This window comes from Haemaphysalis longicornis, unplaced genomic scaffold, assembly GCF_048455015.1.
Source record: "Haemaphysalis longicornis isolate Haplotype H1 unplaced genomic scaffold, Haemaphysalis longicornis Haplotype H1 scaffold_1, whole genome shotgun sequence".
Classification (NCBI taxonomy): domain Eukaryota; kingdom Metazoa; phylum Arthropoda; class Arachnida; order Ixodida; family Ixodidae; genus Haemaphysalis; species Haemaphysalis longicornis.
In genome coordinates this window covers 241,737,169-241,754,812 of record NW_027526203.1, presented here as the reverse complement: position 1 = coordinate 241,754,812, position 17,644 = coordinate 241,737,169, and the positions used below count along the sequence as shown (strand labels likewise).

Here is a 17,644-nt window from a genome sequence, read left to right as displayed (position 1 = left end):
AATTAATGAATTTAGAAGGTAGAGGTCGAATTGTTTGGTGGAAGGGGAGAAGAACTCAAACCTGTGGGTGGATGCAGTTGAATCCCTATGCGTGCTCATAATGTGGATGTAATCTCATTCAGCTATTGCAGTCAGCGAACCCGTGGTTCAGCTTCACCACGTGCACTGGATGGACCATTTCATGACACCAGCAAAGCCAATTCGGCAAACGGCAGCAGCGTGCATGGCAGTTGATTCAAAGACTGATATGCGGAGTTGCGGTACCGCGCAACGCCAAACGTCGATCATGCTTGCAATATGCGACAGCGCACGAGTCAAATCGTGCGCTGGGAACCGTCATTCAGCGGAAAACTTCTTGTTGGCGGCAAGGATTGGTCGCTCGAGTGTATGGCGGTGAAGCTGAACCGCACGATTATCTTAGAGGAATTGAGCAGAGGAAGGTTGCATACAAGCCTGAACTCGTCGATGCTTCTAGTATTACTGCCGTATACGCTGCTAGGCATGTCATCGTGTACGCGTATAGCATGTGCACATTCGCAACATCCTGAAACTAGATAATTTTTGGGGGAAGCCTGATGGTAGACAATATCAATGACAATCAATTACTACACCCTGCTTGGGGGGGGGGGGGGGAGGTAAGAGAGCATACACGGACTTTATATTCTGAGTCAAGCAGGGTTCCATTTCAGCTCAATCAGTGGTCGGAGCGGCAGACTCACACAGCAAAAAAAAAAAAAAAAGAAAAAAAGGCCGCGTATCTGCTCCTTTCGTTGCAAATGTCGACAAAAGGCGATATTGGCGCCCCTGGCAAGTAAATGCCTCCCTTCTCTTTCCCGCTTACCTTTCATGCTGTTTCTCTCCCGTCTCGTTCCTCCCAAGATAACATGCTAGAAATTTGCTCAAGTATTTAAATTTACCGCGTTCCACTGCTCCAAGGGTGCCTGGATGCCCTGGCGCTGCCGTACGGCAGAGACGCGCGTGAATCGAGGCACCCTACTACAAAGTTACCCCGTTCCCCTACTGCAAGAGCTTTCCAAGCGGAATATGTAACCTATATATATCTAGCGGAACCTTTCGTTGCTGTTGCCGTGTGATTTTTTTAAAATGCCGCCATGTAGCGCAGGCAACAGCAGGCGACGGTTTTCTGCAGTTTTATTTCATTTGCTATCGCAAAAACCAAGAATCCGTGCATTTTTTAATACTCCTTTATTAAAAAATTCACGGATGCTTGGTTTTTGCGAATCACTGCAAATGTCACTCATGTATTGATTTTCTGCCGTATATTTGTGTAATGTCTCGTTTTTGTTGAACAATGTTGACAAGTATGAACATTAACACCGGACTTAGACGTTTACTGTGGGTATATAAGACTTGCGCAGTTTGTTTCACTTTGGCCGGGTGATTGAGGGTGGCTGGATTGAGTCACAGATACAGACCAAAATTTCTGCGTTTAAGTAGCCCAAGAAAGACTATCGTCTTTAAAAACGTTCTGGACGCGTGCGAGGGCCAGAACTGTCGTGATTTCGTGTCGCTGCTGAGAGTGTGGGTCAGCAGGCAAGAGATACTCATTTGAGCAACAGCTTCAAGGCCTCGTAGGTCACACAAAGCACCACTAAGCGCAAGGAGGCTCTGCGCCCCTGTGCCATACCCAGACGCCGTCCCTTTGGAAAGCACATAGAAAAGACAGACTGCACCACTGAGTGCCTCGACACAAGCTATTTAATTTTACAGCTTGGCGGCTCAATAGTCCGGGTCCAGGAACTGCTCGTCGCCTTCGGTGATGATTTTGCTGGGAACGATGGAGCGGGAATGGGAGGTTCGGCTTTGCTGGCTAGTGCCCCGGGGGATAGCGAGTCTGAACTTGATAGGGCCCTCCAGACGGATAGGGCTGTGGGCAGACCTGGAGCTGGTAGTTGCCTGCAGTGGCGCCGCCCTGTGTCCCGTACCCTTGGGGGTAGCCTGTGTTGGGGTAGCTGCTGCCTGCGAAATACAGCCAACGGCCCGGTCACACTGCTGTTTTTTTTTAAAACAGGGGCTCGGAACCGGTCCACGTGTCTCTTGCACGGAACACCTATAAATGTCTACTCAAAAATGGCCGTTTGTAAAGAAACTCTAAAACCGCCATTTGTAAACGGCTATCGTAAATGTATACGCCTGCACACGGGCAGGTTGGCAGCATGGGCGTCGGCAAGATTTTATCTTGAGGGGGGCAAATCCATTGATTTGCGAAGGAAGAAGGAGAGAGCATGGGGAGGGTGCAAGTGCTGAGGTGGCTTGGGGGTGGGGGCAAGTGCCCCTTTTGCAGCCCTCTGCCGACGCCCATGGTTGGCAGCCATTGATATAAAAATAGTTAATAGGAAGAGGTATTTGTGGCATTGGCCCAGAAAAAAATGCCGATAACAAGCTGAGCTCACGGCAGCTTGCTAGGGCACTATAGACCAGGGGAGTCAACCTAAGTAAAACTTTTATGGAGTAGCAAGCAGCAGTGTCCAATAGACCAGTTCTCCCGTCTTTCCCGTCTCTCCCGTCTTTCCACCCGCCGCGGTGGCTCAGTGGCCAAGGCGTTGTCGCGATCCTGAGCACGAGGACGCGGGTTCGATTCCCGGCCGCGGCGGCCGCCTTTCTGATGGAGGTGAAAAGCAAAAATGCCCGTGCGTACGAGATTTCGGCGCACGTTAAAGATGCCCAGGTGGTCAAAATTACTCCGGAGCCCTCCACCACCGCACGCCTCATCGCCTGCGTTGTGTTGGCGCGTTAAGCCCAACAATCAATCAATCAATCCTGTCTTTCCATGAATGCGGCTACATGCAACCCCAGTCGATTAAATGGGCATCTGGAGGAATGTCAGTTGCCGTAAAGGTACGTGGCATCTCTAAAGCAGCAGTGCAGACTAGGTATCTTGAGAATTCTCTCCTATGACCCGCAGTTCACAAGCGTTAGAGGCAGCATTACTCAATTTTTGTTCGTATTCCCGTTAAATATTCGAACCCGTAATAACGTGCTAATTAGATAAGCGTGACACTTTTGCTCCACGGTACGCTCGACGTTCTTGTGACACCCGACTTCTGCAAGTCACCCACCACTATGTAATACACGGCCGGGAGTTACCGTCTTTGTTCAGAGTCAACATGCTAGGAAAATGGTCATTAACACAATTGGGTGATTCAGCTTCACCACAATGCCCTTCAGTGGAAATCCATGCAGCCAACAATAACATTTTGGCAAATAACGGTGATGAGCTAATGCATTTAAGAGTCCAATTTGCGCTTTGGTATCACGCAATTTGCGAGCATGACATTCTGCATTGCGCAGTGCCACATTCCGGACAATATTTTGAAGTCGTATGGCATGCCCGTTTTCTCACTCGCCAAATTGGCTTGGATGGCAGCAAGGATTGGCCATTGGAGTGCATTATGATAAAGCCACGAGCTTGTCTTCGAGTGTATTCATACACCTCCAAACACACGCGCACGCTCTGGCAGCAATGAACGTCAAGGGAATTGTTTTATGTAGAATATGATGTATGGCTGGTTGCAAGCAAAGAAGTGTTTATCTGTACGTACTCCGACGTACCGTCAACACCATGATTGGTTCTTCACTGAAGTGAGGTAACGAGTAGGATGACGACCCCAACAATCAAGTATACAGTCATGCCACTGCTCCCGTCAGTGGGGATGATGAGTGATTATCTACGTTCTGTTCCTCTCGGTGAGGAACGGGATGAAAGGCAAGATCCTACTCTTCACGAATCAAGGTCACATGCGCAGACGCTGAAGTATAGTAATGGCACGCCACTTTCCATCATGATTTCCATCCTCGGGGACAATGGAGCGCCATTTGCTCTCAACATTTGGGAGGACCAAATTGACGAAGAGTGCGCATGTGTTTGCACGTGTATTAATACACCATCAACTTTCTTCATTCTACGTTTCCACCAATTCCTTCGAAAGAAGAAATAACCCCGAATTTTTGTGCGTTCGCATTAAGTTGGCCACAACTGGAGTCACAGGTGTGAACCTTTTTCCAGCTTCCCGAGCAGGAGCAACGGGGCGAATTTGAGGTTCTCTTCAAGAAACGGCACCCTTTATAAAAATTTTGCCCTTCCAGGCCATCTCAGCACCATGCGAGCATTTATTCAGCACAGTTGGAAGCAGCGTGAACGAGCTACAAATATTTTGTGCTGTCAAAAAATGGAAACCAATGCCTGCTTTTGAAGTCACACTAGTGTTCAAGGTGTGAGTGCAATAGCAGTTTGGATTCTATGCCATCGAGGACGACGCAGTTATGATTTAAAAGCTGAAATGCCAATAATCCGAATACCCGTCTTTGCATTTTCAGCTGCACCATTGAACATTGTGTGCTGCCAGATCTAGAGCTACCTGTAATCACTGGATCAGGGCTGCGAGCAAATGCTGCGAAAGTCGGCCGTCGGGCATTAGCATTTACCTTCTTAGGACCAAATGAGCGAGTGTGACTCGCTTGCCTTCAGGCAACACGTAATGCTACATGGAATTTGCAACTGCCTGTGCGGCTTAATTATAACTAACCGGTAACCAAGGTCCTCAGACTAGTACTTGCAAGCGCGATTGTTTGGTACAAAGGAGATTGATATATGGGCTAGCCTTCTAAAAGCAATAGAGCTGCCACTCCCAAGCGCAGGAAACAATTACTTTAACATAATTATCTAAGAAAGCGGAGAGGAGCACATGCTCGCGGGTAGCGTAGTTGGAATCGCACCAGACTGGTATTCTGGAGGTCGTACGTGGGTTCGGGACCCACCCGGAGAGCATGTTTTTCTACACTTTCAACATTTCAAAACTATCTTATATATCTGTATCAAGAAGAATAAATGCCCTACCACCTTTTCCCTTTTGCTTTCCTTGGCGTTCTTGACGGCCTGCCCTTATTTATGAGTGCACTCTATGTTTATGGCACGCAACTGCGCAACTACTGCGTTTTTCAATAACCTACCCCATGTGTATCTATTCTCGCAATTTAAGGAGCAATTAGGCCACAAAACAAGTTAGGACTCCGGATTTGACGGGACAAATTCCCACGAAGGTTACGTGGCATGTATCGCATCAACAGTCACACTGCTGCAGATTTCGAGCAGGTGTGTCGTGCTTATGGCAGCAGAAAATGCATTGAGCAAATATGCGCAGATGCTGTCAAAAATATTAAGAGGTGTTTTTGCGTTTCAGCTGGGTCCGTTGCAAAGCGAATGGCCCGAGAAGAGTGCGCAGAGAGGTTACATGTATAACAAGCGGCAAATAATGAAGCGAGTCGCTGCAGGCTAGCGCAGGCGGGAACTCACCGTAGTAGTTAATTTGGCGGCTGGCATCAGTGGCCAGCGGTGAGGAGCACCGGGAAGGCCAGTTTGAGGCCGCCTGCTGGTAGCTGGCCCATGGACTTTTTGAGTACTGCTTGTCTACTGAAAACAGAGAAGCGGCTTGAGCGTCGAGGCAGCGCACGTGTCTCCCCGCCGTTAGTTTCAAATGGCAAAGCACAAACCATGGGATTACATGTGCTTTGCGCGTTTGCTCCAAGTTCGCCCTAACTTGTCGCGTAGGTTTATAGTTCACAAGGAAATGCGTACGTTACTCGTCCCAATGTACGAACAGCATATGCGCAAGCAGATGAGGCGATAAACTATGCAAGGTGCTGTAAATCATGATGCTTTTGGAAAGCCGACACCGAGAACAGCGTAAGAAGACCGACTTAAAGGGCTCATAATATATTTCCCGCAGTGATTTTCGAGCACCTCATGCTGCCTGTGTTGTGGTCCGCCTGAACCTGACCACGCTACATGCAGGCTCAGAGCTATGCAACGCTGATCCCACCATAGTATTTACATTATTTCCTTCCTTGCTTACCTCGTTAAGACAACACAGTCACATCCCCACAGATTCACTGGCGGCCTGTGGGCGATTCCTTTCTAACTTCCTCACCCAACGCACTGTCTCCCTCACTGAACCACAGCTCCCACATTCATGCGAGACGTGGCCCTGGTGTAGATTCCTGGCCATGCTGGCCTTCTGGGTACCGAACACGCTCACGAGTTAGCCCGAGAACTCGCCTACCGAACCACCTATAGGTGAGCTAGCACATGCCTTAGAACCCCGCTACGTAGACCCGGCTCTCCCGACGGCAATTCCCACCTTTCCTTATCGCGACATGTCGATCAGGGACGTAGCCAGGGGGGGTGGGGGGGGGGTGTATAACCCATAACCACCTCCGAAAAAATTTCTGGCTACAGCCCTGCCCAAGATGTGCTCCAATTGAGTGCACCCTCTACAATCGCTATCCCCATTGACACCCCCACCGACTGCCCCTTCAGCCGAGACGCTCCCACCATCACGCACTGCGTATGGATTTGTCTACATAGCCCCCTCCTAATCCAACACCACTGCAAGCTCGGGCGGAAATTGACTTATGCCAAGACCGAATAAAGCTTGAGCGTAATGAAAAATTTAGCTACAATTTTACGTCCTATAGACATATGAAGGGCATTTGGGCTGCCGTGCACACCCCACACGAAAGAAAGACGTTAGAAAGATGAAAAAAAAAAAGTTCCGAAACAAAAAAAGTTGGCTCCAATCTTGCTGACGCCCATGCTGAGCCCGACTCACGGCCGGACTTAGACACGATAGTCTAGATTTCTATCCCTTTTTAGACCTTTTTAGACGTTGCCACCAACATCACGCGCCCTGTGTCGTCTCTAGAGAACGTTTGAAATTGTGGGTACCTTTCGTGTCTAGCTGGTGTAACGTTCCATGATCACATATCTATTAATCGTCTAAGTGAATTATTAAATGCCCGCCCCACTGTGGGACTTAGTTGCGTACCTCGCTTGTATCTATCTACCCGAGCTTTGATTTTCACCGCCACTTCGGCGATATGTTTTTTTTTTTTTTTTTTTTTTAAATAAACGTTTAGGTTGTATATACGCGTGTGGACATCTACCTTGTGGGAATCGTGGAGAACCGCGGCCCGCGATCCCGAGCCGGTGCGCGCTTTGGGAGAGACGCTTGAGCGCTGAAACCGGTCCGGCGCTCCGCTGGTTCGTCGGCGCCCCCGAGAGATGGCACCACCGGTCCGCGCGGGCATAGGCGTAGGCGCGCGGGCGGCGCGAAGTTGTGCGCGCGGGAGTCGGGAGGTCTCGGCGGAGACCCGGTCGGGGCTGGTTCGGCGGAACAGCGCGGCGATGTCAGCGGATACATTTATCTCAGGTGGGAACTATTGTTTGTCGCGCGCCGTGAGTGCCTATCTCCCGTTCGCGATCACGACCCAGACGGCGTGATTCGTGAACGCCGTCGAGCCTTGTGCTCGAATGCTTCGGGATTCCCCAAATAAATGGCTGTGCTTCGGCACTACTGTCTACTGTGTTCTCGTATCGGCGAACCTCGCTGGGCAGCTGCAGGCATTGGAGCCCGCGTGGTTGAAACGCCGGGAGCTAGCGTGGTGGCCTACCCCAGAGTGCTGGCAAGGTCCCCGAGGAACCCCTCATATCCTACAATCTACATCGGCAACAAAATACGATGAAAACTTTGGGTGCCAGCAGCTTAAATGGGTACCGACACAAAATTTTGAAGGCGAGATAACTTCGGAGATAGATTGGTGTGAACACATATACATTATCTGCAAAATATCAGCGGCGAATACAGTCTAGAACATATTTAAAATCAATTTTAAAGTGTGAGAAACGCAACCGAGCAGCCAGCAGAGGACCATGCGCAATCGACATCCCGTGGGTATTTTGTAAATAAACAACATCCACACACGTCACGATTTGCCGCTTCCGCACTGCCGGCGCTTTTCGTCGGCTCGCCGCTTCAATCGGAGGGCCGGAGGGCGGAGCTTCTGCTCTCGAGAACGAACGACCCGATCGTTGGCGGCGGAGGCGCCGTGAATTCGTCAGCTCATCGGGCAGCTTGCCGCGACCAAAGTTCTACAGCGATTTCAGGCACTCTGTTTCTATTACTTTTGATTTACATTGGACGCGAAAACGCGCCGGAGACACGAAAAGCCCACTGAGCGAGCCGCACGGTCGCTGTGCAGGCGGCGGCCACGGCCGCGAAATGGCCCAGGCCGTCGCCGGTAGCTCGAGTGATAGCTTGTTACAGCTGCACGAAATTGCACCCAAGTCCCAACCACGGCAGTTTATATGAGAAAGGAGTTAATGATGCGATGGCGGGTTGCATTAAAAATTGTCATCTGCACCGCTTACGAGAGCGGCAATCGAATATCCGCCGCAGTGCTAAGCCGAACACATCTGTAGGCGGACCTGTAGGCAGACCGGCCGGCTGCTCCCAGCACACGTCTTGCCACCCACGGTCTCAAGCGTTGCGCGTCGTTCTTTAGCCGCGGTAGCTTTTGCACTCGCAGCGCCTGCGTCACGTCCACGGTCGCATTTTAATTAAGCGGCTCACGAGATCAGTACGTGGGGGTATTCGCAGAAATTGCCGGCAATGCGGATTTGACAGTGCTACGGCAGCTCTGCTCTGTGATATCCCTCCGACGGTCACGTGGTCAACTTTGTTCACAAAAAATCCATCATTTCGCGGCACCCGCTGAAACCGAAACTGCGACTGGCCGCATTGAAAATGCCTCTAATTAAACAACCGTCGCACGCTGAAGCAAATGATGTTTCTACAGGTGATAAGTAGGTCACTAGCTACTTATCGCAAAAAAAAAAAAAAAACAAGATGCAAAATTTTTGTGTCAGTGCCCCTTTAAACAGTCAAAAGCTTGTTCACACTCGTGACGAAAGCGAGCGAAAGTGACGGGAATTCTGTCGCTTCGTCGCGCGGGGACAAAAATTTGTCTCTACCATTGGACAAAAACGATCGTCGCAAGACAAAGCTACGGAATTCCCGTCGCTTTCGCTCGCTTTCGTCGCGAGTGTGAACGGGCCTTAAAGGGACACTTTAGTGATATGTAAACATTGCGGGATTACTAGCGCAAATTGTAGTCCGGAGTTCCCAGGCCATGTTTCGACCACTCTAGGCGCGTTTACGCGATTTTATTTAGTAGAAAAACTAATTCGAAAATGCTGTCCTCCTCTCTTTACGCTCGCCCATTTTCTGTGGCGTTTTCGTGTGACGTCAGGAGGGGATGAGCTGCCACGGCTGCGCTACTGCACGGCTCCCCGGCCGACAGAGTCAGTCGGCCCAGCGTTTCGTCCGCCGGCCGCCGGCGGGTCGTCGCAATCAAGGAGGTTAAAAAAAATTGCTTGGTCGCAATTTGTTCGCTTAGTTGAAACGAAGCCAGGACACGTTTGTGAATGGAAGAATGTGCCTTTCTTTACTTGGTTTGTTTGTACACTGTATCTAGCTCCAAGTCAATCACACAAGCGCTGCACAATGCATGCGACGCTTCGCTGACTGGTACGCCAGTAGGAAAATATAAGGCCTCTTGAAGGCGGGAGAAGAGTCAGCGAAGTCAATATAGGTACTAAGGAAATAAAATCAACTGATATTTTTACCGTACAGCGTAAAACTAGGGCGCGGGAAGCACTTTTTTGCGCTGGGCGAACAAGCACAGCGGTCAGCAGCACGACTACGCATCTGCGAACGCTTTTCCGTCTACGAAATGCAATTGCTAGACGTGAGCTACTGTGGAAACTCGGGCGACGCTTACTGCACGATCGCAGTACAACAAATAGTCACCTAAGCTGCTTGAAATGCCAAAACTAAACAAAAGTGTAAACCGGTTGTACAATATATACCCTATATTAGCAAGCCCTTCGCGACCCGCTCCGTGGCTCAGTGGTATGGGGCGCTAGGTGTGTCACCGCAAATGTTTTGCAAATCACGAGTTCGAATCCCCGCGGGTACGTGCTTTTTTTTTTGTAAGTTAACTTTTTTTGTTTTCCGCCGATGTTTTCTATATTGAGTTCACCTTTTTTTGGGCCGCAACGTTCATGGCTACACGAACTAGTTCACAAAACGCGCGCAGGCTGGCACTGGCGCGCTAGCGAGTTTCGTTGGCGTGCTGTTGCCATAAGCACCGACTGCTTGCAGGCAGTGGGCACAGTCCAGAATGAACAGACCCTTGGCCTGGTGCGAACACGCTTTTTACGATACAGGCATGAGGGAGGCAAGCTCCAAATATGGGGGAAAAGCGCATGACATTTGGGCGTCTGCGGGTACGCGGAGGGCGTTCATGCACTGCGTAGGTCTCGGCTAGTGAATGCTACGACTACAAGCCGTCCTGGGAGGCTTATCTTGTGCATTTTACAGCCGACAACATGGCAGAAGCGCGGTACGATGATTACTGAGATATTGAGAATGCCCATCCAACAACGCCATTGGTTATGTTTTACAGAACCGAAACCGAAACTTGTGTGATTGCTAACCTTGGGCATCGTCCAATCACGGCGCCCCTCCTCCCAACGTCACAGCCTTAGTTGGTGCGGCCGCCGCAAACCGCGCATGGTAGTTTTTCTTCTTTCGCGCTTTGTAAAATAATTACCGATTTGTCAACCGGATAAACGATGAAAAGTGTGCTAATTTGAGCCAGTCTACGCAGTGCAAGCAAAAACGGGAGCTTGACAAATTCACTTCAGTGTCCCTTTAATACGTTCAGTAATCGTGTTCAGCGGTATTTCGCCATTTCATAACTATGTAAGTAAGGTTTACACCCGCCAATCACCATAAAATTTGAATTGAAGATCCATTGGTGGGTATTAAAAATGCGTGAGCATCTCGTCTGTTTCCCTCAGGAGCTACAGTAAGAGTTCGGTTATTCGAACTTGCAGTCAATTCGAACTGAAGCCCTGGTCCCGGCACGGTCCTGTATATTTCAGTGGGGAAAAACTCCCGATAATTCGAAAGCGTCGGTATCCAGAACGGTGAATGCGAACTAGGATCCCCTCGTTTCCATCACTCCTCGCAGGAGAAGTCGGCTGATTACAATGTGTCGTTGTTTCCGATGAAAAACAACGAAACAAAAAAAGCGTAGCGCGTGCGCTACGCTGCTGCGACAGCTCATTTCGCTTCAGCAGCGGCGCCAGTGCTCCGGCGCGTGCCGGCACGTTCCAGGTTTTCTTTGTGCCGCGGTCGCTGGTCTGGGCCTGCGATCACATGGCGTGCGTAGAGTGAACTAGGATATTCTAGTTCACTCTAGCGTGCGCAACAAACGTGTAGTGGCGCTACGTGGCGCCTAATTCGCGATAACGAGTACAGGAGGTGGCTTCATTGTGTTCTGCCCGCGCAGTGGGGCGCGATGTCCATTCATTCTAGCGCCCGCCCTCTAATTCGAACCCCGCTTAATTCGAAAAATTTCATGGTGCCCTTCGAGTTCGAATTAATGAGCTTTTACTGCATATACAGACTCTTCCCGATGCAGCAACAATGGCTGCCTGTGGGTCCTTTTGTTGCCCACTGAGTGGCCGTCACTCCCATTCCTTCCCAATTTGCCGTCATGCACTGGTTGCATTCTCGATTCTACAGCGCGAGACGGCGCGCAACTGAACTGGCGCCTGGGTAGACAAGTGGCAAGCCGCGCTTCTATTTACCGTCTCCCTGGCAACGTCAGCAGTGTTGCGACAGCTCTCTACTCCCGAGGGCAGCTCTTCAAGCGCTCTCGACACTCTCGTTGTGCGCCCTTCTGATACTCGCTGTCTTGACGGATCGATGCGCATCGTTTGCTTATTGACGAACCGACGCAAAAATTTTGCCGACATGCCCGAAGTATTGCTCACGCAATAATCAACTGCCGGCGCCTATACAAGCGGGATTTGGGCGTAAGACGACACCTATACAGTGCTCGGAACGATGTTCTGAGGGGCCACATTGCTACTTAGCACCCACACCGCGCATTTTCAGTGTCCCGCCTGAAAAAACGAAATGGCTACGAAGATATGACCGGGGCAAGGCACCAAGAAAAATGACGTTGCAGACGCGTACGTCTCTAATGTCAGTGCGCGCAATACGGCCCAGCCTTTTTTATGCGTGTGAAGCAGCGGAAGGTTGATTGAACAACATGATTGAGGAGGCCGCATGTCCTTGTCCTTTGACATTAATGGGGTGAGTGCTTTCGACTGACCTGCACTGGGGGTCGCGTTGGACCAGACCGTCGTGTAACCCGTCGTCCCAGTCTGCGGCAAGGGAGATATGGTGGTCTGTGCGGCAGGGAAGCTAGAAGTGGGCTGGTAGGCCGCCTGGCTGGTGTTCGTCGCCGTGAAGGCCTGCGCCGGAAAGGCCGCGTAGGCCTGCGCCTGACGCGCGTACTGCTGCTGCTGCTGCAGCTGCAGCTGCTGTTGCAGCTGTTGCAGTTGCTGCTGCTGCTGCTGTTGCTGCTGCTGCTGCAGCGAAGAGGGTGTCGGGTACGGCTGTGCGGCGGTGGTAGCCGTAGTCGGGTAGTAACCTTGACCGGCCATCATGTAGCGTTGCTGCTGTTGCAAGGCGGCCGCCTGCGCGGCCGCGGCAGCATTCATGCCGGCGTATCCCTGCGACGGAATCTGCCGCTGCATTCCCGATGTAGGGTAGCCCTGGGTGCTGTACGAATAGGCCTGCCCGCCGCCACTGGGGACGGTCGTGCTGTACGATGTGTACGTTTGGCCCGGCGGGTAACTCATCCTTTAGCACCTCCTGCAAACACGGCGAGTCACAACATGAAGGTCGGGGAGAAAGAAACGTCAAGTAGCTTTGTGGTTTGGGCTAATACGGTTACACAATGTTTAAAACACTGCGGGCCATAGGGTAAAGTAATACGTCTTTCGGGGCTAGAAACAATAGTGTTTCATCTGAACTGTGGAGAAAGAAAGGGGATCATCATGCCGCTATCCATATATGGGACAAAGGTGCAGGCGCGCACGCAGACATATGTCGATGCATACCGCAAATGTTTGATACGTGGCCCAGTAATGCTTCCATTATACAATCACTTATATGCGCTAGTGGACGCGTGCTTCTGAATACGCGCTTCTGGATTAGAAGAGGCAGACACGGCGGTAAAGCAAGGAATGATGAAGGAAATTAAATTTTCTGTTTGATAAGCATCCTTATCCTATGGGATTTTTTTTGGGGGGGGGGGGGGGGGGGGGGGCTGGGGCCGAGCGTTCCTTCGCTGGCGATCCCAAACGGAGCTCCGTTGATGCGACTGAGTCAGCTCGCTTCTAAGGACGATTAACAGTTGTTGATTGATTGTTGGGTTTAACGCGCCGACGCAACGCAGGCGATGAGGCGCGCCGTAGTGGAGGGCTCCGGATTAATTTCGACCACCTGGGGATCTTTACCGTGCGCCGAAATCTCGTACACACGGGCGTTTTTGCTTTTCGCCTCCACCAGAAAAGCGGCCGCCGCGGATTAACAGTTGTTGGAGATGGTCGCGGTTGGGTGCCGAGAACGAACAATATATTTCGGAAGCGCTGCGTGAGACTTCGGTGGCTAGTTTGTGTAGCTGCACGTGCCCCAGGAGACAGGATCGCGTCTCCTGGGGCATGCGCTGCAGGGTGCCGCTCACCGCACGTATGCTAGCCAGAGATAGATACGCGAACGCAACGGCTTGTCCAGTGATCGCTAAACACTTGTGCGGGCAAGCCTAGGTGCCGCACGTTGCCTGTCAAACCCTTGTTCCCAGAGGCACGAGCCCAAAGAATAAACTGTGCGTGCTGACGTACGGGACAAAACTGCGCTTCGCCGTGCACTGCCTGCTGCTTTAAATGCTAGAGGCGGAATTCTATACGCAAGAATGCCATCACACTGGGTCTCGGCGGGGCATACATTCCTACACATCCCGAGAAATGTGCTTAGATATCGCATTGAGAAGATAATGAAATGACTATCGTTATTCAAGTACACTGAAAAAATTTCTAGCTTTGCTGAATATTCGAAAATGAGGACTACCTCGACAAAATCTGCGTTTGAATAAATTAATCGGCAAAATCGCGCGCCAATACAAGCGACAGCATCTCATTTCAAGAAAAGAGCGCACTTTCACAGCGTCGAGCGGGAGGTTTGGGCCTGCGGAATTTGTGATGTATGGCTTACATGAACGAACTTGCGTTCGGACCTCTTGCGTATGCCCCAGCGTACGCGCACAGACAGGCTAACTCATGCCAGAGAAAATTGTGTTGGGCAGGACAAGCTTACAAAACAGCTGATCAAATAAATCTTTAGTCTATTAATTATGATCAATCAACCAGACAGCTTCAATTAATGATTCCAATCGCAAATAAGTTCAGCTGGCGCTGGATTGGACAGGACTTATTGGCCTATCCTCGCTTTGTGAATGTAGGCTGTGCTATATGTGTATCTTCGCTGGGGCATGACCAACTGCGCCACACATCGACCTCATCTGTATGAGAATACAAATGCAGTATCAGCTGAAAACAATGGGGACGGTATGAAGCACCAGGCGCCACTTGAATCTTCCCCACAAACAACCGCAATGGGGTCAGATGGCATTCCGATGTGGTTTAAACCTATCCCCGTCTTCCGAGTTTCTCTTTGCTCTTTTGCCCTTGTTTAATTTATGTAAACTATGCACGCTCGCATTGTGGACGTCCGAGTGTTTCATAGATGGCGTCGCGAAATTTTGCGGAAAGGAAGACAAAAATTCAAGCGAACCTTACTCCTTAAAGACGCATTCAAATTGGTTAATTAACTCGAAATGTAGGCGAAACACTTTTTAGAATATACTCGAAATTAAATCGCCCCCTTCCTCTCTCCCGTGTCCATTTACTCTATCATAGATACGCTGGAAAAAAAAAAGAAAAAAAGCTCGTTTTGGTTTGCTATCCTTCCGTCGTGTTTAGCATCGGACATCATGAAGTTCTCAAAAACTATTTTTAATTATCTGGGTCGTGAACAACGTGACGCCATCGCTCTGCGCGGCCGTCATTTTGTTCTTGCACTCGGTTCGGAAGTGTGCGCATGCTGTAAGCACGTAGTGACAAAGTACACGGCAGCGAGGTAATAAACGTGGCCTAAAGGCAACGCTGCCGGGTCTTGCCGCGAATAATTACAAGAACTTTGCATCCTTGAGGGAAATTCAGAGGGAGCGGGCCAGTTATTGTGGACTGAGGAAGCCCATGATTATTCCTCGCCTGAAAGACACGTTGATATGCGGCGTATCATCGGTAAATCGTAAAATTCACAGCGCTACCTAAATACATGCGTTTGGCGACGCACATCCGCAAGCTTGCACGAAGAATATTTCGTATGCATGTATGCCAGAAAAATATCCGTCAGTTTGCGCATTCTTCCCACGAACCACTTTATAGAGATGATGGTTGTAGTAATAGTTGGAAACAAGGAAATTAAAAACCACGGTCGCTGCATCTGCAACTAATACGCTATGGTGCACCGTACGCCAAAAACAGCCCAAATATACATTAGACCAAATAAAATTGACCAAAAAATGTTCGGCAATGCATGATCGTCCTTCCAATTGACCAGATGTACGGGCAACCTCCAAACGACGGGAATAAAAGTGCAAAAACGAACAGCATAGACGCCTTCGGTCGCCATTCCACCGTGCAGCAAAAGCTAAGGAGGCCAGCAGCACGACTAGGTGCAGCGCTTAGTATGAAAAATTGGCGGGTCCCAGGCATAGATGGAAATCGACGTAACGCGAATCTTTCATCATGGCATATCTGGGTTGAGGTGAACTGCCTTGTGGAATTTAAAGCGGTGTTGTGCTTGGCGTATAGGGTCTCCTCGGTTATCAGTCCCGGATCGTCCGCGGATTGCCCGAGACGCGATCCGGTGCTCGATTTTCCCATGTATTCCTATGGGACTTCGGGTCCGAACGCAGTCCTCGGACAGTCCGCGGACCGTCCAGGACGGGTGAATCGAGGAGGCCCGTAGTCGCCGATTTTCAGAACGCTGAGACGTGGGGAGTGCGTCGAGAAATACGAGACGTAAGGAGAAACGTTTAAAGTATCAGGTAATCTCTCTGGCCACCAGCTCCGACCGCAGAGAACGCAGAGCACCCCCCCCCCCCCCCCCCCCTCCTCATCCGAGAGCAAGTCGCGGTCCGAGGAAGCAAGCGTTATCTCGTGTAAATTCACGACGCCCCCCACCGCGAGTGCTTGCCGGCCCCCGAGGGCAAGATAAGCGGAGGCTGTAGCCAGCGTTGCCGGGTGCAAGATGAAACCCAGCACGATGCCAGAAAGCAGCAGCCTGAAGACCTGGCTGAAGAGCCAAAGAAAGCTTCGCTTTAACAGTCCAGTTAAATCGAGTAAGTTCAGAAAACCGCCCTCAAAGAACCGCGGAAGGCACGTAGGCAACGAGTCGGAGCTCTCAGGGTAGGCTTAGCACAAGCGTGAAATTGGGCTACTTATTCGCGGTTCCGCGGTCGGACCGCCATCCCGCCCGACCTCTTCGCACACACGGCAGTCGTGTACGCATAGCACTAGTGGGCACCCCGGTGGCATACTCACAGGGCTCCCGGTGTCCTGTGGGCGTCCAGCCGATGCCAATTCGACGAAGCGTCTGGATCCCGGCGCGAGACCTGTTCCACTGCACGCACCGCCAACCGATCCTCCCGCCGCGCGAGCGACCCTTCTTTGTCTTTCACCAAAGGTCAGCAGCCGGCGGTAGCTGCGCACAGTTTGAGGCTGCTCGCAGCTACCAGTTCCCATTTATATTTGTCTGTCTTATCTACCGATGTTTCTAGGGTCGCCTCTGCATTGTAAAGAAAAAATAAAGGTCAACACATTTTTAGCACCCTTGGTACTTTCAGAGGCTGAGGTTGACGACGACGATGACGACGACGTACGCACCAAAAAGCTTACGTATCTGTCTTCTCCCGTACGGCACGCAGGGTAGAGCCAATAAATTGAAGTGATCAATAAAGATAAAAAAGAGTAGAAAAAGGAGACATAAAAGAGAAACCAATTCAAAAAAGAATCGCGTCTGTAAGGCCTCGCTCTCGTGACGGAATTCTAACAGTTCGGGTAGAAATTTTGGTCGCTGATGGGATCACTATCATCATCTGCTTGCAGCGGGCGCGCGTGATGCCACATAACAACAAAAAACTTTCGCTGTGGCGTACCAAATTTAAATTATTATTTGCGCAGTTGTGATCTGGCCCCCTCACCCCTTTGTACATTTTGTAATGAATTAGAGACAATAGAACATTTTTTCCTCTTCTGTCGAGGGTTCACCTCCATACGAAAAAGATATCTGGAAAACACTTTTAACCAATTGGCCCACCCAATCTCTGTTCCTCTAATATTATCATTGGGAGCAAAAGTCCTGGGTTCGGGGATCTTTGCCGCGCTGTACACTTATTCATTTCTGAATCTCGCTGTCTACCGTGCTAGCCGCTATGTACTCACTGTCTTCCCGCTCACTGCCTCTCCTTCACTGCCGTATCTTCTTGCTTTATTTCTTTACGTACTTCTCACGGCTGTCCTTCTGTCTATCCTTTCCTCATTCATAAGTGTTGATATTATAGTTAATGTATCCTCTCTGCTGCCCCACCTCATTTTCTGGCAGTCTACTAATTATCTTTTTTATTCCCGTTTATATAAACTTTTTTCTTAACCGAGTACTTCAAGTGCATTCACTTTATTTCTTTTAATCCCGAGTCCAGTTTTTTTCTCTCAGTTAGCGCCCATTTCCTGGCCGATCCCCCAGAGTGAGTACGAGCCATTCTTTTGGCACCAACCAACCAACCAACTCGCGCTCTA

The 17,644-nt window shown here is 50.3% G+C and overlaps 1 protein-coding gene across 5 annotated transcripts; it reads right to left on the bottom strand.

Moving 5' to 3' along the window:
* Positions 1 to 1,697: 1,697 nt before the first annotated feature.
* Positions 1,698 to 16,554, bottom strand: LOC144168888 (uncharacterized). Of its 5 annotated transcripts, none has more exons than XM_077697881.1 (4): positions 16,391 to 16,554; positions 12,049 to 12,593; positions 5,315 to 5,431; positions 1,698 to 1,976 (listed from the first exon to the last, which is right to left on the bottom strand). In XM_077697881.1, the coding sequence occupies exons 2-4, from the start codon at positions 12,578 to 12,580 to the stop codon at positions 1,741 to 1,743; spliced, it is 885 nt and encodes a 294-aa protein (XP_077554007.1). In that variant the 5' UTR covers positions 12,581 to 12,593; positions 16,391 to 16,554; the 3' UTR covers positions 1,698 to 1,740. The 5 variants fall into 5 exon arrangements, with proteins under 5 accessions (XP_077554007.1, XP_077554014.1, XP_077554026.1 ...); XM_077697888.1 differs by lacking the exon at positions 16,391 to 16,554 and adding an exon at positions 12,842 to 12,931; XM_077697900.1 differs by lacking the exon at positions 16,391 to 16,554 and having other exon boundaries at positions 1,698 to 1,980; positions 12,049 to 12,731.
* Between the last annotated feature and the right edge of the window lie 1,090 nt (positions 16,555 to 17,644).

Excerpts from the sequence above, each read along its gene's own strand:
- LOC144168888 (XM_077697881.1), bottom strand. The coding sequence starts at position 12,580 with ATGAGTTACCCGCCGGGCCAAACGTACACATCGTACAGCACGACCGTC. Across the intron at positions 5,432-12,048 it reads CAACGCGACCCCCAGTGCAG|TAGACAAGCAGTACTCAAAA; the intron begins GTCAGTCGAAAG and ends CTCTGTTTTCAG. Across the intron at positions 1,977-5,314 it reads CCGCCAAATTAACTACTACG|CAGCTACCCCAACACAGGCT; the intron begins GTGAGTTCCCGC and ends TTTCGCAGGCAG.